The 21,354-nt window shown below is 35.7% G+C and overlaps 1 protein-coding gene across 1 annotated transcript; it reads left to right on the top strand.

Moving 5' to 3' along the window:
* Window positions 1-1,351: 1,351 nt before the first annotated feature.
* On the top strand, window positions 1,352-15,909 carry LOC140142961 (uncharacterized). The gene is made up of 3 exons (XM_072164992.1): window positions 1,352-1,418; window positions 2,098-3,420; window positions 15,749-15,909. The coding sequence occupies exons 1-3, from the start codon at window positions 1,352-1,354 to the stop codon at window positions 15,907-15,909; spliced, it is 1,551 nt and encodes a 516-aa protein (XP_072021093.1).
* Window positions 15,910-21,354: the final 5,445 nt, after the last annotated feature.

Below are 21,354 nucleotides of genomic sequence, written 5' to 3'. Positions count from 1 at the left end.
AGAATATTTTACGTGGTTTTTGCTTGATAAATCTGGGCTTTGTACTTACCACTACCACTGGTATGCCATCATGATCGCTCATGCCTGGCACTATCCAAGATCTCTCGACCAGGGTGGAGTTTGATGTGAAGAAAAGGTCCAGCGTGTTGTCCTTCCTAGTGGGTCCACGCACAACCTGCTCTAGACCAAAATCGTTGGCAATGTCTAGCATCTGCCGTGAGAGGTTGGCGTAAACTCCACCAGGACGGACAGCAAGCGAGTCCCAATCCACACTCGGAATGTTGAAATCACCCCCTAGCCATATATGGCCATTGTTCGTTTTCTTAATTTTTTCAAGCGAATCACGTAGGGCCTCGAGATACTCAGATGAATTACCAAATATCTGAGACCTATAAAAGACCCGATTGTTAGGTCTTTGGCACCTTGGATTTTAATTGTGACCCAAACAGCTTCGCAATTGCTGTCAAGCTCGGTACGATGGGTCGCAATCAAATCATTGCGATGTGCAATGAGGACGCCACCTTTACGACGCCCCGTCTCCCTATCTTTTCGGATGACTGAAAAACCAGGGGGAAAAAGCTCACTACTGTTAACTTTCTCATCAAGGTGGGTTTCAGTGCCTATGATGATATCGGGATGATAATTATCAATGCACACTGCAAGATCCGCAGTCTTGTTACGGATACTATCAAAATTGATGACCATACATTTCAAGGATTGTCTAGTAGGCTTCCTGTTACCAGAATTTTTTGGCTTGGGCTTCTTTGGTGACCGACACTTGGATGCGCTATTCCCACAAGGGCTAGCACTGCCAGTGGATAACCTTGAACTGGCTGACCTTTCCCCACCAGCTTGTTCATGTGGGGATGAGGTGGCAAGGGGAAAACCAAAATGTCACCACTGGAGGCACTATGATTGCTCAGGCATGAAAAACTGTTGGATAAATCCAAAATAGTACTAGAAAACAACATGGAGTTGGCATAGTTAGGCTTGCCACAATTATCACAAATCCAAGAGACATTACTGTCTTGTAACATATCATAACTGGGAGTTGACATCCCCATGCATTCTACATGATACCATTGATTGCAATGATCACAACATGTCGCTCTCTGGCCCCACTTAGCTGCCTTATCACAGATGTTACAGGGATACTTGGGCTTATATGGGCCTGGATTAGGATGTAGATCTCCTGATTGAATCAATAACATGGTTAAGTACAGCAAATGACTCCTACTACAAGTAGCTTTGTGATCTATGAAACTATAACATGGTTTGGTACGGTAACTAGTCATAATATATGCGTTTGCTGGCACATGATTGTACTGAAATTGTGGAGCAAACAGTAAACATGATTGGTCAATGGAACAAGGAGGACTATTATACTGCTGTTGTGGTGATTGGATATCCACATACAAGTTTGAAAGCAGGATAAGTCCATTACATAATAAGATTACTGACGCGGCTATGTTCGCAATTGATTGCAGGCTCATGGTGAGCTTTGATGAACACGCCTATAATTTTAAAAGCTACGAATGCGCATAAGATAATATATATGTCAATATAATATATATGGTAAATGGTTGCATACAAAATACAATAATTGGGAATGTTACAAATACCGTCACTGCAAAGTATCAAAACTCCGAGAAGCATACAAAAAGAGGATAAAATCAAGATGAGAGGACACCCATCCCATGCCTGTGGTACTCTCTCGCTACAGCCCGCCGTTGTCATACACAGCACTGAGGTGGCTACTCCATGTTTATGTATTTACAATGCCCGTCGTGATAAAGAAAAATCAACTGTGTCACGATCTACGGTGCTTTGAAGGACCACTCCCAAGATGGCGGTCGGCGACCCAATCGGAGTGTAAAACACAAGGTCCAAGATGAAGATGTAATATCAAGCAAGACCAAGCAAAAGTCAACCCAAAATGTTCTTGGATGTTAATAGAACACGATTGATGTAAAGTTTTAATGGGTTTTGCTGAAAAGATAGTATTTCCAGCTATTAAGTGACACCGTGGCTCGGAGCGCCGAAAAGACACGTCCTACCACCACGCAAGCACAGACTTCTATACAAGTTATTTGAAAGGACATAAGGCTAATAAAATCATAGTCAGAGCGCAGAAAGATCTGCTCAACGAACGTGTTCGCCAGAACAATTTTACCATCAATGTTTTGAGGAAAGAAATAAATAGTATTTCGGAGGATTTACGTGCGAAATTACCAGCTGTTGTTTACGACGAAGTATCACAGTTCACCGCGCAGGCGCAGTTGACACAGCATCGCAAGTCTAAATCGAGACAACAAGAAAAGTTTGCAAGGTTGCAGAATTCGGCACGTGCATCACGATCGGATACCGATAGAAATTGGAGGAAAAGCGAAGGATTTGAACTGGACAGTGAGCTAAAAGACAAATGGGTTAAGAATTTATCTAGTCGTCCTTTGACTGAGACCGAAAGGGATGTTTTAGCGAGAGGATTGAACTTTTCTGTGGCACCTAATCGGATACCACATGTTGATTTGATCACTGCTACTGAATCTGCTATCAAACACAACAACTTGTGCACATCGGACGCGGAGGATTTAAGGTCAAAAGTGTCATCTTGCCTTGTTAACGCGAAGACTCCGAACTCGAATTTGAACAAACAGCAACGAGAAGCTATTAAAACCCTTGGTGGAGATAATGACATCACTATTTTACCAGCGGACAAGGGTAGGTGCACTGTTGTGTTAGATAAGACTGAATATCATAGCAAGGTTTGTGCACTGCTAAATGATACCAAGACGTACGAGCCACTGAAGCGTGACCCCACTAGTGGATATCGTAAGAAAGTGATAGACTGTCTTCAAAACCTTGAAAAATCTGAGGTTATTGATCGCAACTTGTATCACAAATTGTACCCGGGCGAGTCGATACCCAAGTTCTACGGTCTGCCGAAGATCCATAAACCGCATGCTCCGTTGAGACCTATAGTTAGCTGCGTGGACTCGGTGACTTATAATGTAGCAAAACACATCGCTTATATTATTGGACCGCTGGTTGGGAAATCCAAACATCACATTGTCAACTCCCAGGATTTTGTTAACAAAGTTAGTGACATTCATTTGGAAGACAACGAGACCATAACTTCGTATGACGTTTCAGCGTTGTTTACATGCGTACCACCTAAGGAAGCGGTGAACTGTGTTCGCGATTTCTTAAGGAAGGATAATACCCTAAAGGAGCGCACAGACCTCAGTCCGGATCAAGTTTGTGAAGTTCTTGAATTATGTCTGAACACGACCTACTTTGTCTACGATGGCAAGTTCTACAGACAACGCCATGGTTGCGCAATGGGATCGCCAGTATCACCGATTGTCGTAAACTTGTTTATGGAACAGTTTGAACAGTTGGCCCTTACATCGTATGCTGGTACCCCCCCCCCCTTCGCACTGGTATCGTTATGTTGATGACACTTGGGTGAAGCTACGTAAAGATCAACTAGCCCCTTTCTACAATCATATCAACAATGTCAATGAACATATCAAGTTCACGCAGGAAGAACTGAAAGACAACAAACTTGCATTTCTAGACTGTTTGGTTACAGTGCAAAGCGACGGCAGCCTAGAAACATCGGTCTACCGCAAGGACACGCACACAGATCAGTATCTGTTGTTTGAATCACACCACCCATTGGTGCACAAACTGGGTGTAATACGCACTTTATTTCATAGAGCGAACACTATTCCCTCTAGTGAGGACGCAAAGGAACAGGAACGGGAACATCTACAAAAGCACTGAACCTTTGCGGTTATCGTAATTGGACCTTTCACAAAGCACTCGCTCAGACCAAATCTACCGACGAAACCGCTCTCGCACGTAAGACTCAGGATGACGGTGAGGTGACTCGCGGTAGGAACATCACTATCCCCTACATCTCCGGACTTTCAGAGAAACTCCGTCGGATTTTTCGCGACAAAGGGGTACCGGTATCTTTCAAACCCAAGAACACTTTACGGCAAGCGCTAGTCCACCCCAAGGATAAACAACCTAAAGACAAGCAAAGCAACATCGTTTACGCGATTCAGTGTCAAGACAGTGGATGCGAAGAGCTGTACATAGGGGAGACTAAACAAACGCTTGCTAAACGTATGTACCAGCATAGACGAGCCAGCACTGGTTGCGGTGACTCCGCCGTCTATACGCATTTGGACATTACAAAGCATTCTTTTGATAACAAGGATGTGAAAATCTTGGACAGAGAAAGCAGATGGTTTGAGAGAGGGGTCAAAGAAGCGATTTACGTGAAACGGGAGGAGCCTTCACTTAACAGGGGAGGCGGCCTACGTCACAACTTGGCCGGGGCCTACAGTTCAGCGATCAGGAAGATACCTCTCAGGTTGAACTCAAAGGTGGTGACCTGTGATACTACAACATCCGTTTCACAGGTCAATGAACTTTTGCCGCCACAACATCAGTAGGGCTGATGATGCGTTCAGGATTGGACGTGAAAATTTCCCACTCAAAAATAGTAAGTCCAGTTGACTAGATTATAGTTTAATATTAATACTATTGTAACATGTGTTTGCCCTTGAATGTCTTTTGTCGCAAAAAAGACGTATCTTACATCAGTTGTTAAGTTTCTATCGTAGTTTTTGTTGTTGCATGTGCTGTCTTTATTTTTGCATTGAACATCATGAAGACATTGAAGATCATGACGGAAATTGTCCTACATTCTCTGGATTTATCACCCTGCAGCGCCATCCAAACAAATTCCTATATTCTTTGGTAAAAGTTTGAAAACGCATACAAATCCAAGGCAAGTGACGTAAACCAACGCAATGAAAGCAATCCAAAACAAAGCACGGTGGTGATTAATTTTAACATTGCAAATTATAACAGTGCTATTAACACTTTGATTGTGTAGCAATTTGTTCAACTTAATCATGTTTAAGTTTTGATGGTTTGTGTTGAGGAATTAATAATCGTTGTCTTCAAATTTGAAATCTGTGTATAGATTTTAAATATCTTTGGAAATTGGTACTAATTTGTATACAATTGACCATACTATACTGTTAACATGGTTAATAACGTAAGATTATTTTCGCAGTGTTACGTTTTTGATTTGCCACTTCAGATCATTTGGCCGATCCTTAAAATCTATGTCACAAAGTCATTTGACCGTTAGGGCGCAGTGATCTAACTTTTCATCTGAAATTGAAATTGTATATAGCTTAGTATTCCAAATAAAAACACCACATGTCGTATGCACATTAACCCGAATTGCACTAATTTGCCACAAACATGCTACTCATGCTTAATATCATGATAATGTCTTAAACAGCCTGACAGTACTGTATTTGAAAGTTGAAGACTTTTAAGTGATTTGACACTTCAGTTAATTGCTCTTAACTTTTTGACCAAAAAAATAATCACAAGTGCAATTAAATCTTAATATGACCTAAATAAGACTCATGGGACTAATGACCACGGTCAAAGTCCTGGCCTTTAAACTTGTGAGTCTCTGTTGCTCATAACGTTAGTAAACAGTAGAGAATAAATAATTTCACCTAAATATGAGAAAAATTAGACCCTTGAGACTATTTAGCACGTTTCCTGGCCATCTTGCTCGTGAGTTTCGATGGTATTTGAAACTTGTCGGAAATCTCTCTTAACTTCGAAGGAGATGATTCATTTCCTCCTTAGCAACCAATTGATGGGATGATGATGAGATGATGATGATGATTCAAATTGATTGGTATGGCCCAATGGTGATAATTTGATCTGATTGCTGATTTGTGAATAATCATTATGACTGTATGGCTTAAGTTATGGGTAAGAATGAATATTTATGTAATATTATTTCAAAGGTTTTACATTATAAAACATACACTTAAAGCCAATAACAGTTATTTCGATGTAGACAATATTATACATCACGCTTCAGTGTTGCCAAATAAAACCCTTTCTTTTTCTTTAATTTGCTTCTCCTGTTTTGTATTTGCTTTACTTTCCATATGGTTTGCTTCTTACTTACTTTGCTTTGCATTTACTTTTGATTTTATATTGCTTTACTTGACTGTGCTTTGTATTGCTTTGTATTATCTTGTTTTGATGCTTTGGTTTGCTACTTCAGCTTCAGTTTGATTTTCTTCTCTTGATTGCCTTTGCTTAATTTGCTCTGCTTTACTTTGCTTTGCTCTGCGCTGCTTTGGTTATGATTTTATTTGCTTTGCTGTGCTGTATATTGGTTTGATTTTTGCTTTTCTTTGCTTTGCTTTATTTTGCATTACTTACCTTCTTCAGTTTGCTTTTCTTCTCTTGATTGCCTTTGTCTGATCTGCCCTGATCTATACTTCGTCTTATTTTAGTCTGCTTTTATTTATGCTTTTATTTGCTTTGCTGTTCTGTACTTTGGTTTAATTTGTGCTTTACTTTACTTTATTTTGCATATTTTATTTTGCTTTACTCCTTTGATTGTTCTACTTTGCTTTACTGCTTTTCTACACAACTTCGCTTTGCAGCTTTGCTTTTTCCTGCTGTTCTCTTGCCGTTCTTTTATTTCGCAGACGAGACATTTTAAAGCTATTCCAGAAATAACCACACCCACACTGGAATTTCCACACCATTCTTCCTCAATATTAAATGGGAAAATGCTGAAAGAATATCCCAATCCCCAAATCCTTTATTTTTTTATACATTTATTATTTTATATATTTATTTATTTATTTATTTATTTATTTATTTTTATTTATTTTTATTTATTTTTATTTATTTTTATTTATTTTTATTTATTTTTATTTATTTATTTATTTATTTATTTATTTTTTTTTTTTTTTTTTTTTTATTATTATTATTATTATTATTATTATTTTTTTTTTTTTTTTTTTTTTTTTTGAATTTTTGATAATACAGATTTGTAATTTTTGGTTGGATAGTGAAAAAAAATTATCAGCCAAATAACCTCTACTGAATTTTGATGTGGTAAAAGTAAGACATATGTTAAAATAAGACAATGCAGGTCGTCATTGGGAACATCCTTATGTTACTGATTCATGGGTGATTCAAGCTTAGTTTTTAGAAAACTTGAACTCATCAATCACACCTTTATTGAAATTTGACATCAGGGACATGTTGAAATTTGCTTTTCTATTCAAAAAGAAATGAAACATGACCACAAACTAGTTTGGTTTAACTCTGGTGCAATATTTGATCTTAATACCGTGAAATTGGAAGAGGAAACTGGAGCTGGTAATGGATAAAAAAACTAGTTTTTGAAACCCCTTTATTGAGATTAAAACGCAGCCATTATCTGACTTTTTGTTCATGATTGATGTATATAAAGCATGTTGATCAGCGGTGGTAATAAATCACTGCAAACTTATTGTCTTAAGCTTTTGTCCAAAATCTCTTTCTATAAGACACGTCTTTAACCATGGAAAATCTAAATAGAGACACATTATGTATAGGCTGAAAGTAAAAGACACAATACCCATGTGGGACATGTCTTCCAGCATGTTATGTCTGACCAGAAGACACAAAATCAAGACGTATCTCAAAACATTATAGATTTTCTGATTGTGCCTATTTGTACTGTAACAATCTTCATCCTGTAGCTGTTATTCGTTGTTTCTTTTACAGTATATAAAGTACCATTTCTGCTTGTTGGTTTGCTCGATGTAGTTATGTCGTGCATGGACATGATTTTGTGTCTTAATATTGCAAATGTCTTGCATAGAGACGTGACCTTTGTGTCTCACAGAGTAAGCGTCTAAAATAAGCTTCAGAGTAAATGCTTTCCATTATGTTTTCAGACAATGGATATGATTCTATTTGGAATGTTTTGTATTGTTGAAGACATGTCTGTCGCACGAAACTATTGTTAAGACAGCATGTATAGTATTCTTAAAATGTTATAGAAATCCGATCATATTTTAAACAGTCAAGCATTTATAAAATCCGAACCCCACACCAATGACTCATGTTGTATAGATACGTAAAGTGTAATGAAATTGGGTTAATCTCCAGACATGACTTACACATACTATTCACACTGACCTTAATCTTGTGATCCCTTTCTCACATCCATTTATCCAAAATATATCTACCTTATATACCCATTATGGGTTAACTAACACTTTACGAATGAAAACATGACACTATGCTGCTACATTTAGTTACACAACAATATTCTGCCTATTTTACATACTATTAATAAGGCACGTAAGCAAGTTTCTCCAAAGGCATGTTCCAGTATCTGCAGCTTGACTGATTTGGTTCGCGACTTCAGGAGTTGCATTACACCTTGGGTACGTGGCTCCCGGACTTAGCTCCATTTTTATGTCCCTTTACTGAATCCATATTTGGATTGATCTAGATTGGATATATGGATTAACAAATGCCCATTATTTGTACTGTGTCATTAACACCAGGTAATTTACAGTAGGTCCTTAAATCTGTCTCAGATCTAAATTAAAGAAGCGTCAAGTGGTTATCCCTATAACTGCATAAGAGCTCATTTGTGAACTAGATAGGTGGCCCATATATATTTAATCTGGGTTACGGAAAAATCATGTGGTTCGCCCCATATTCAAACTATATCAATGAGACCACATGATTCATTCAGTACTTCTATATGCGGGGAACTCATGTGAGCTGGCCGTGGGCTAATGGTCAAAGTAGGTTAAACGATTGAAAACGATGCATCAGAGTACATTAACTGTTGGACTCTATCCATCATCTTCCATTTACAATGAAAGAATTCAGATGGGAAAATGATGGGATCTATTACAAAAGCTGCGATGTGCTATCATTTCCAGTGAACAACAACCCTTTTATAACTGAAATGCTCTACTGCGAACAAATCTTAATATTTTATACTTAATTTCCGGATCCCAAAGTAATTTGGCCATTTATTAGGCACGCATATTAATACAGTAATATCCTTCAAGTTCATGACGTTTTTTAAAAGTTATCCGGTGAATTAGACGTTGTTTCACCCTTTATCTTTATACTACGGTGCAATTTGGTATAGAATTACTTCATCAATGTCAATATCAGCAGTAGATATCTTCAACAATATACCGTCAGCAGTAAAATAGCTATATAGTTTACCAATATCAGCTGGATAATCAGCAATAGGCAGTTACTTCATCGATACCAATATCAGCAGTAGATAGTTACTGGGGCACGGTGGCTCAGTGCACTGTAAATTGGCCAGAACACATGGAACGCGTTCATTAATGTAACGGTTTTTTAACACATGACACGTGTTCAACTTATTTAGAGAACACTAGTGTTAATGTAGAGAACACAAGTGTTATTACCTCAGAACACTAGTGTAACATGTTCTAATCCTTTAAACTCTGGTGTTCAAAATTACTATCTATGAACACCTCGGACACATGAAAGAAATGTAACGGTTTTTTAACACATGACACGTGTTCAAACATTGATTTTCAGAATGCTGGTGTTCAACCTTTATTTATACATTTTCAAAATCTCATTACTCGACAATAAACAAATGCATGGTAGTATAAACAAGATAATGGCGGTGTTCCGAATAATTCCACTTAAGGCAAGCCCAAGGCTCGAACCCTCGCCGATCGTTTCTCCCGGCTGACAGCGCAACGCATTAATCGCTCGGCCATAGTCACCCTCTTGTGTCTCTCCGATGCTTGTTCATCGCTGTCAACAGATATACGGGCTCCGAGTCACTCCCAAAGTTGCCCTGAATTTCATTCTTCTCTAAATCCTTCGAATTTACTATCACTATCATCCCATTTGCCTTGAAAAAGACAGTTTAGAATAGCGTTTCCCGGGAGCGTTTCCACCACGTTGTATCGCCATTGTTGTTGTTGTTGTTACTTATATCCCTCCTTCAAAGGAGCACCGTGTATTTCTCGCTGACACGTCGCAGCTCTCCAACGCCTCTATCTGCTCATGCGTTCCATTTTTGAACACCAGTATTCAAAATAAGCATTCAGAACACTTGTGACCCGTCTGATCAATACTATGTGTTCTACATTATACTAAAAGAACACTAATGTGCAAGGCTTATCATATTTTCAAATATACTAGTGTTCTAAAGAGACAATTATGAACACCTCGGACGCGTCTGAGAAGCGTCATGTGTTCGGGAACATTTGCAGTGTGGTTACGGCCTTGGACTCATAATCTGAGAGCTTGCTTGATGTGCATGGGTTCGAGTTCCCATCCCACCACCGTGTTGCGCCCTTGGGCAAGGCGCTTTGCCTCGCTTGCCTCACCCCACCCAGGTGCAATGGGAAGCTGTTAGGGGTTGTCACAGTCGTTGTACTGATGAACCCTGCGCCAATTGTAGACTGCAAACGTGGTTCCGACATATTCTAATGACGGCGGAATAAATGTAAAGCGCTTTGAGGCTGTTTACGGCATAAAGCGCTATATAAATATCTACATATTTTTTTTACTATGATATACATCAATACCAATGTCAGAAATAGATAAACACTTCATCAACAACAATATATCAGCATCACTATAGTTACTTCCTAAATATCAGTACTATATAGCAACATTATCTAAAAATACCAGTCAATATTTTAAGTTCATCTGTTCCAAGATCATTAATACCCATATTAGCAGTAGTTGTAGTTACTTCATCAATGCCAATATCAGGAGTAGCTATAGTTACCTCATCAATACCAATATCAGCAGCAAATAGTTACTTCATCAATACCAATATCAACAGTAGATGGTGGAATACTTTATCAATATCAGTATTAGCTATACCTTATCAATGTTAGCAATAGATAGCTATTTTATCAATATCAACAGTTAATATAACTTCATTATAAATGGCAATATCAACAGTAGCAACATTATATCAGTAGATTCATCAGTACCAAAATATTATCAGTAGCAACTTTTATCAGCTGTTGATAGCTACTTCTTCAATATTAATATCCCAGCAAACACAAAAACGTTTTTAAAATGTTTTAAATGGGTTATATTTTGGGATTTGTATTTGGTAAAAAGGTTTTAATAACATTAATTGTCGGGTTATAGAAAGGTCATAAAAACGTTTTAGAATCTTTTGAATTAAAAAACACCACAACCGTATTTTTCAAATGTTGTCAAAATGTTATTGTAAAATATTTTTTTGCAAAACTTTTTTGCCAAATATATATTTCGTCAAAACAATGTTTTGCAGTATATTTCAGATTTTTTTAAATGTTATAATAATATTTTACACCATTTGTACACCTTTTATAAAATCCGACATTTAAGCGTTTCTGACAACCTTTTTTAACCTTTGCAAATATTGTCGAAAACGTTTTGTGTCAGGGATTAGCCATGTTAGCGGTTGGTTTTGTTTGTTTGTTTTATTTCTTTTTTTAACCTGGGACACTCAATCAGTTATAAACACGATCATCTGTACTTCCTTGAGGCCCAGGGCACTACTTCATCAACACCATATCAGCAGTAGATATCTTTGAATGTGTCGAGTACTAAAACTCATATTTAACAACTTAATAAGGTCATTCTAAAGTGATGATTGTTGACTGGGGGGGTCATTGAAATTATTATACATTTAAAAAGAGATCAATTTGACGTATATTGTTGAGTCCCCCATGCATGCATGGCGATATAATTTGGCATATTTCCCATATAGTTTCACCCCCAGGTCTGATTCCTTTAGAATACAGTGCTCAAAATATGGATGAAGCTTTTAGTGTGGGATGGCCAGCCACAAACATGTCACAGTCTGCTGCGAAAGAAAAACAAGTTAAAAGCTTAGCCCATTGCTAGACATGCAGTAATACCGTAAGCCTGAAAATTCTCAAAATATTTATAATACCACAAGACCAATAAAAACAACATCATGACCAAAACTCATCAAATCACACTTCAAGCTTTCCGATTGTCAAACTATACCCAAAGCACCTCTCGCCTTTATTGTTTTGTTTTTCCATACAACACTTTTATCAACAAATGTTCTAATAAAGGTGTATAAATTTGATCTATACAAAACAATTCATGACATGTTTTTCCATTTTCCCATCTGAATGAGCCTGCTGTCCAAACATTACAGCGATCCATACCCAATAGTCTATTGCTGCAGTTTTAACCCATTGCCCCAACTCCTTGTTATTGATGTGATAAAGTAATATGATTGTCGTGAGACCTGAATGTGAGACATAAAGCCATGTTAATATTGTCTGTTTCAATCAAAATAACTAAATTTCAATCAAAAGCTTAGAAACCAGATTTGAAAATGTGTCAAATAAGAGCAAATATTTTGTAAATAGCTAAGCTTTTAACACACATACATTGTTTTGGTACTTAAAAAAAGTTGTTGCGATTGTGCAAAATATGTTGTTTTTCATGCAAATGTAATTAACATTTTATTGACCTGAGTATTTATTGCCCATATGAAAGGCATATATTGTACTTGTAATTTTATGTCACTGCAAACCAAAATACAAAAACAAATTGATCACTTGTTTTGGTCGGTTTGTAAAAAATAAATTTTAACAATGAATGACGTGAATGTCCGCACACAAGGTTTAAATCTACTTCCCTCATATCTGTTTGTATGTCTGTCTATCTATCTATCTGCATTTGAATGTTTTTCTATCGATGTTAAGTCCCCTTATGGGAATAGATGGCAATACCCATTTCATTTATGCAAACATTGTGGGCATGTGTCACAGAATTAATAAAATCTTAGCTTCATACTACTGCTAAGTCAATTAACAGATTTAGCTCTTAAGATATCACACTACCAAATGTCAGTCCCGTAGAGATGTGTACTATATTCGCCTTAAGAAAACGTATTTTTTTCTTCACAGGTGCGACTCAGTTCTTAGCGACAGCTATGGTTGAAATCAGCCCTTGTCTGATCTCTCTGACTATATGAAAAACATAATGTTGACTGCAATTGGTTTTTTTACGACTGTCCATTGAATTCCATGATGTCTGGAAATTACATCTTCATACAAAACCATGCTAGAGTTTCCAGGTAGAAAACAGAAGAAAAGGGTGCTTTAATTATTAAAAGTTGACTCGATTTCTAACATCTGTGGTACACTTACAGGATTTAACATTACTATAAATCATGACAACCATCTTTACAATATCAGCAGTATAACTACTTCATCAAGTACAATATCAGCAGTAGACAGCTACTTCGTCAACTTCAATATCAGCAGTAGATAGCTACTTCATCAATAGCAATACCAGCAGTAGATAGTTACTTCATCAATGGCAATATCAGCAGCAGATAGCTACTTCATCAATACCAATATCAGCAGTAGATAGCTACTTCATCAATTACAATATCAGCAGTAGCTAGCTACTTCATCAAGTACAATATCAGCAGTAGATAGCTACTTCGTCAATTTCAATATCAGCAGTAGATAGCTACATCATCAAAAGCAATACCAGCAGTAGATAGTTACTTCGTCAATGGCAATATCAGCAGCAGATAGCTACTTCATTAATAGCAATATCAGCAGTAGATAGTTACTTTATCTATACCAATATCAGCAGTAGATAGTTACTTTATCTATACCAATATCAGCAGTAGATAGTTACTTCATCAATACCAATATCAGCAGTAGATAGTTACTTCATCAATACCAATATCAGCAGTAGATAGTTACTTTATGTATACCAATATCAGCAGTAGATAGTTACTTCATCAATACCATATCAACAGTAGGTAGCTTCTTCATCAATTACAGTATTAGCAGTATAGATAGTAACCTTATCAATAACAATATAAGCAATAGATAGCTACTTCATCAATTACAATATCAGTAATAGATTTGATAGTTATATTACTACCTCCATTAATACCATCAACAGCATGCGATTACGAAAATGGCAAGCTATATAGTTACTTCATCAGACCAATAATCCGTGCAGTTTTCTCATCAATAACAATATCAGTAACTTTTAGATAGCACTTAAAAGTATAAATATTTCAATTGCTGTGCTGGTCCATGCATTTTATATATTTATGACATATCATTACTGACAAATACATGTAGTATACAAATTCTGTTTGTTTACGATATTATACAATAATTATAAGCACATTTTGGGTTATTTAATAAATCCAAAGCTATCAGAAATTTTATCTGAACACTGCCAACAGCATAATGCGTTTATCATTTGATCAAAATTAGAGTAGATGCATCATTTGGATATTATTCCAATTGAAATCCATACACCCCTATGCAAGACATGACCTTAATCTTTCAAAGGAAGTGTGAATTTCAAATAGGGTTACCTGGATGGATGACTCCATTTGAAATTTACACTCCCTGTGTGGGAGATTAAGGTCATGACTTCCAAGGGGTGTATGGGTTTCAACTGGAATAGCCCATTTCCACATTACAATATTTACCTTCTTCTATTATTTCACTTGTGTTAACCATTACAGGTTTTTATGCGATAAATACAGGAAAATCCTCTTGCCAGGTTGATGGTCTGCCATCAGCGTATCCTAGGGATATGTACATTACTCTTATATTGAAAAATAGCGTAAATTTAACAACTAGTTAGGAATGATTGAATGATAATATAAAAATCATGTACCACATGCACAAAAATATTTATCATATCTAATCTTGTTTTGTTGACTGCAATCAAACTGTCAAATATCCTGTAAAGGAGTTCTGATTTTTATCTTGTCAGACTTGTATTGAGTAATTTTCAACAAAAATGCATGCATTCTAATGAGTTTAAACATACCAAGTGGTGCTTAAAAGGTAAATAACCGCACATAATTTAACTCAGAAAAGTTGTCAGCTTTTTCTTATACTTATCATATTTATTAAAGAACATATCAATTTGTAAGCGCTCTTAAGCAAAGTCATAGTTCATTGAATTTACAACCGTATGACAAAAAAGGCGAAAATAGTAACTTTTTGAACAAGATTTGCAATTTAAAGAGAATTGGCCGTGGTTCATTCTAGTGACGCTAGTGTATGGACAATATAAGTGTGCTTTTCATTTAATGACATAAAATTTGAAACAAATTGCAAGGAACACTTTAGGTTTTGACTTTTAAAACCTACATTTTGGTCAAAAATGTGCTTGGATAGGTAGTTTTCAACAGATTTTCCATATTCGCCTTGCTATAACATTGAATTGCGTTTTCCGTTGACCAGTGACGAAAAGTGTTTTTCGGGGGAAGTGTTAGCTTTCGTTTGATTAAAAAAAATCTGATTGGATGAAGGGAACACTTCGACAAAAACCAATCAAAGAGGCCCATTTTTCAGCTAAAAACTTCACGGCTCTTACATTGCTATGCACTCAACCGTGTAGTGTAATCAAAGACTGTGCGGAGACAATCACTGCTTGTGGGCTTGTGTCCATTATAATGAAATGTTAAGCTAACAACTTTGAACATGTTGAAATAAATACAAACATGCCAGTATGAGTTATAAAGCCGTTCTTGAGAAAGCTCTTTGAAGTTTTGAACTTTAAACAAGGAGTATAATGAAACTCTGCACGCACGAAGTTAACATGTATAATGCCATAAGCAAATGATGTGTTTGCCTTAGGGTGGGCTAGATAGGGGTGCTTAACTTACTCCCTGAAGCTATACTATGGGTAGATTCACATGACACCAAAATTCTTCAGATTTTTTTAATTCTTAGGATAGAACTTAGTATATAGGCCCGGTATATAGGACTCTGCCAATACTATAGTGCCTTTGCGCTTTTTAAGCACTGATCTTTTATAAATGTTTTCTTGGATATAGAAAATAAGGGCATTGATAAAGACGTTGACAAAGGTGATGATGAGGAAGATGATAAAGATGAAGATGAAGATGAAGATGAAGACGATAAAGATGACTATAAAAATAAAGATACAATTGCGAATGAAGATGAAGGTGAAAATAAAGATGAAAATGAAGATTAAGATAGTGTAGACGATAATGAAGTTGAAGATAAAGATGGAGATGAAGATGAAGATGAAGATGAGGATAAAGATGATGATGATGACGATGATGATGATGGTGATGATGATGATGATGATGATGATGACGTTGATTGAGAAGAAGATAAATATAAAGATGAATATAAGGATAAAGATAACAATGCGAATAAAGATAAAGATAAAGGTGAAGATGAAGATGGAAGATAAAGATAAAGATAAAGATAAAGATGAAAGATGAAAGATGGAAGATGAAAGATGAAAGATGAAAGATGGAAGATGGAAGATGGAAGATGAAGATGAGGATAAAGATGAAAATTACGACGAAGACGAACACGAAGCTGATGATCTGCTAACCTACAAAGAAATTTGGTGTTCAATTTGTAATTGGTGAGGATCTCAAGTTAACTCCTTCAGATATTTTGTTCTCATGCGAACATACCTACCACAACCTTAGAGAGCGCCAGACACATCCACACATGCATGGTGGAGCACAATTCAATTATTGCAATTTGCACCGCCAGTTTTCTGGCAAATAAATTGATTTTTATGTTAAATTACCGAGAAGCACAGAACCTGATAGCTCTTGGCGATATTTAAGTTGGTGTAGATTTGTTTTACTATGTTGTTAAAAACCAGAAATTTGTTGGGCTTCATTTTTTTGTAACCTCTTTAATATTTCATATTTACAGAAAGATGTGGTCAATTCGCATTGCTTTCTGTGACCTTCCTGTTACGGTAGAACAACACAAATGTACTTCTGAAAAGTAAGACTAATTACATCTTGCAAAATTGGTGAACATTTATATCACGATAAATTTGCAAAAAATTAGTGTAAGCATAAAACATCTTTGATTTTAATGTGGAATCTATTCCCATTTTGAGGTCAAAGACCCAATCCAAGAGAAGCAAGGAATACCATGTGGGTCAGGAGTATAGTATTTGATTGATTCCAATTAAGTTTATACGTTGAGACATGTGTGAGAATCAGAAAGGTACCAAAATCGCAGGGGTTTGAAAAGAAAATAGCCAAATGCATTTTAAAAAGTCGATCATTGTTTGGCTTAAATACTCCTTAAAATAAAATAAATTCTTAATGCATGTGCTCATTTAAGCAAAAATAAAACGAACTTCTTTTTTCAAATTTGTATCGTCTGTAGTTTATTTGGGATCGGTAGTACAACGACAATCTGCAGAAACATAATGAAATAATAACCAACACTAGGATCCACAAGATGTTCATCTATCAGGGCACAGTTCTTTAACCCAAATTTTTATTTTTACATTCATTGAATGACCTTTGGAAATTTGGGTACAAAAACACATAGTCTGCAACTTGAGGCCAAGTTTTGCACTATGAGTGTTTAATAGAGGTTATTGAACTATGCCATTTGGATGAGGCCATTGTGGTCCATAGTGAAAGACACATATCTTGTCATTGTGGGTTAATATTCTACGTCTATGCAATTGATCAGAAATACATGTTGGGTTCCATTTAAAACAACGTGGTCAAATTTGGCGCGTTGTTTTAAGAGTGTAATATTATATTGATAATAATTGAGGTTCAATTCTCTTCAAAAAGCTCATCAAACTTGCAGAATGTCTAAATATAAAAACTTCAATCATGTAATCATTACAAGTAATGTAACAGCACTGGAATACAATTTCCGAAATAAAACTGTGTCAAAAGTGACATGTTTAAGGAAACTTTAGTTTCTCACAAAGTATTGAAGAGTATAAGTGACGTATGCATTATATAGCTAGGATGAATAATACAAGTAAAGTGCTTTCACTAATTAGAAAGTAATTAAGGTAATTAGGTTTTTTTTATAGGCGAGAACAGAATGATATAGACCGGAACGAAAGTTTGTGATAAGTGACACACATACATACCATTAGTGTTACGTTTCGCAACTATTCTAATTTTACCCTTTGGAAATCTTTATTTCGTGCTCTAGTATGCAAAACGGAGCAGTTCTGAAGTTCTTCCATCGCTCCATTTTCTATTCCTCATTCTCTTTACTAAATTAAAAAGTACCGGGTACTGTACCTTAAGACTCCATCCATTTCAAATTGTTTCTTAAGGGCTTACCTTTGTACAGCATCTTTATGGGTCATGAGACACACCAATTGCATTCCGAATACGAATAAAAATTTTGAAATTCACGATATAAAATTATTAAAAATTTTCATTTTTGACAGTCCTCGAAGTAAACGTTATAAATCTAACGATATGTACTAAAAGTCTATGTAGCTGGGAGGAAAAACCATATCATAAAACATTTTGACCTTTCGTATTGAAGATATACATAACGTGTCCCAAAAGACCTAAATATTTTTAAAATCTTAATTTTTGCTTTGCCCTTTATTTGATCACTTCACCAGGGGTCTGGGCTTATTATAGTTGTTGCAAAAATCTGAATTTTGATGAATTTTGAGATATTCTGGGCTGGAAAATCACTGATATTCCCTTTAATCTATTGAATTCAAACTTACAGAAGAGACTAAGTGCGCGCGGTCCACTTTGTAAGGTCATGATCTCATGAGCTCGAGATCCTGATTTAAAGTCGGGGAAGTCAGGAACTCGCGATTATAAGGGCAGTTGGTTTTGCATTACAAATGGAACGTATTTCATGAGATCCTGAATTTCCTTAACCATTTCTTTTAATTGTTATATACCGACTATTTCTTTATTTCAAACTGGCTAAGTCAGGAACACAAGAAGTCAGGTTCTCGTGATCCGATCCTGACTCCCATGTTACAAAGTGAACCGCTGATTAGTCTCTTCAGTAAACTTTATATAATTGAAAGACTCCATATCATTGAAACATAAACCAAGTTCCATTGGTATTGTAATGAGATGGTGCTCAGTTCAGTACCCTGCTGTTTCAATAAAAGTTAATAATTCTTAATTCTATATAAATTTGTCAGAAATTCAAAACCTGTTAATTAAATTTCATATGTGCACATAGCCTATAGGGTCCCAATAAATTGTGCATACATGCATGCATTGATATCCAGATGTCCAAAAGAATTTACATAGGCACTTATGAGCCGAAATAATCTCATACCTAGTGGCACAGTTCACTAAAATCCATTCCACAATCATATCACATAATATGTCCTCAAGTTGTGGAGTACGAGATTTTGTACCCAGATTTTGAAAGGTCACTGCATGATTGTGTAGACATATAGGGTTAGAGAACTGTGTCCTGAAAGATGAGCATGATTAAGATCCTAGACAGGTGAGTTGGGTAAGAATTAATGGCTGCTTTGTGTTATTTTCTTCAAGATAAGTCTTTCTGGACGCGTATTTAGTTTTTGCAACCATAATGGGCCGCAATATGCTAATCCTAAAACCCTAACCCTAATCATAAACTCTAACTCTAGCCCAAATCCTAACCCTAACCCTAATCCTAAACCCTAAATCTGACCCTAACCCATAAACCCTAACCCTACTACGGGTTGGTGGTATTGCGACTCATTGCAGTTTCATAAAGCAATTACGTTTCTTAGACTGAAGGTTTAAACCTTTTTTGTTTATCTTGTAAATTATATGTACCGCAGAATTTCCCAAACTAGTACAGAAATGTTGTTTTACGCTTTCAAAATACATATAAATTGGTTGCAAATGGCTACATAAAGTTATTGTCATATATATTTTAACTGCTATAAAGTTGCTAAAACAAAATAGCTTATTCAATATTTTAGATTTGTTTTAAATAAATGCACCACTGTATACATAAATAAAGGGCTTTTAGACACTTGTTAAAGGGCATAACTGACATACTAGTCTTAATAGAGCTTAATAAACTGACGATCTTATATGAATCCAACATCTGTAGATCCGTAAGTATACCTTGGATGTTTAATGTTACATTTTGGCCAACATGATTGGACCATTTTCAAAATGTAACATAATATTACTGTCAAGTTACAAAATAATATAAAGCAGCTATTGGACAGCTGCATTTTTTTTACATTAAGTTTACATTCATGTGAAAATAACCTCATCTTTAAAGTAAAAGTTCAATCTAGCCTACATAATCTATCACGACAACATTTCCTACATACCAATTTAGGGACCATTGTATCACAATACCGGAGGGCACAGTTTGAATTATGAATATTGTAAATCAGAAATAAAGACCTTACCATTAAATTGAGAACAGTGTATTTGCAATGATTCATTCATGCACTGAAGCTATGTGGAATATATCTAAGTTTGATTTAGAAAATGAGAAAAAATGAGAAAATTCCCTCAAAATATAAATTGAATTCCATTACACATGGTGTGATGTGCATATAAATAGTGTGATAAATGTGAAATGAGATACCGTGTTGGTAATCGCCTCAAAGATTTGTGCTAGGCTATGCTGGGGCATCGCCATACAATTGATCGACGAAACTCCCCTCCAAAATGTAAATTTTACCTCAAAATGGCAAATGTTTCTCAAGAACCACTTGACCAATTATAGTCATGTTTGTACTAATTTTAATGCATTTTTCATAAGGATTTCAAAAATAGTGATATAAATTGACTTTGTTCAATTTTTATAATTTTTATAAATATCCAGTGGTATTTAACGTTATCGTGGAGGTAGGGTTAATACATTCTAAATAAATAAAACTTGATGGATACTGATTTGATTGTTACTGATTTACAATAGGAAAGGGATGATGAAATTCTTGTAGGACCATGTTTAAAAAAAGAAAACTAAAGGAATTTGTGTTTTCCTGCTAGATATTTACTAATTAGGTTAGTGGTAATTTGAAGTATGTTAATAGTTTGACGATATCATTGAGGCTGTGCTAAAGGGGGCACATACTTTTTCTTTTTTGAATTTGAGATATTTTGATCAAATAGGTGTTAAATATGTGTAAAAGTAGTATTTGTAGTACGGGGAGGACGTTTAGGGAGTGCATACATGTTTAAAATTTCAAATCACGTAATTTACGGAAATTGTAATAAACAGTTTTAAGACACATTCAACGTATTTTTGTCATCACTTAGTCAACACGTTTAACATGATTATTCTTGGCAATTTTAAATACAAATGAGCTTAATTTTACACATGAATATGCAAATAATTTAATGTCCAATTACGCCATATTTTTAGATATCTTCTATTTTATCAAACGTTGTTTATAACTAGATTTGCAAAACTCTTTGGAAACAGATTGTAGGAAATCCATTCGGGACCCCTATAGTTTTGGGTAGTTTTTGGAAATAAACATAAATATCCAAGCATTTACACTCTTATTTCGCCAATTAAAAAAGTCTTAAACAATCTTAATCAATCTTAAACTCGTGTTAGTTACGTGGTCCTCTCGTCGAAATATTGGTTAAGGGCCCTTAATTTTCTTGTTGTTTAAGGCTCAAATCAATAGTTGGTTAAAACTTTTAACCAATAAATGCGTATAGCACTT

The sequence above is a fragment of the Amphiura filiformis genome, chromosome 2 (genome assembly GCF_039555335.1).
Source record: "Amphiura filiformis chromosome 2, Afil_fr2py, whole genome shotgun sequence".
Classification (NCBI taxonomy): domain Eukaryota; kingdom Metazoa; phylum Echinodermata; class Ophiuroidea; order Amphilepidida; family Amphiuridae; genus Amphiura; species Amphiura filiformis.
This window is presented reverse-complemented; position numbering and strand designations above follow the sequence as displayed.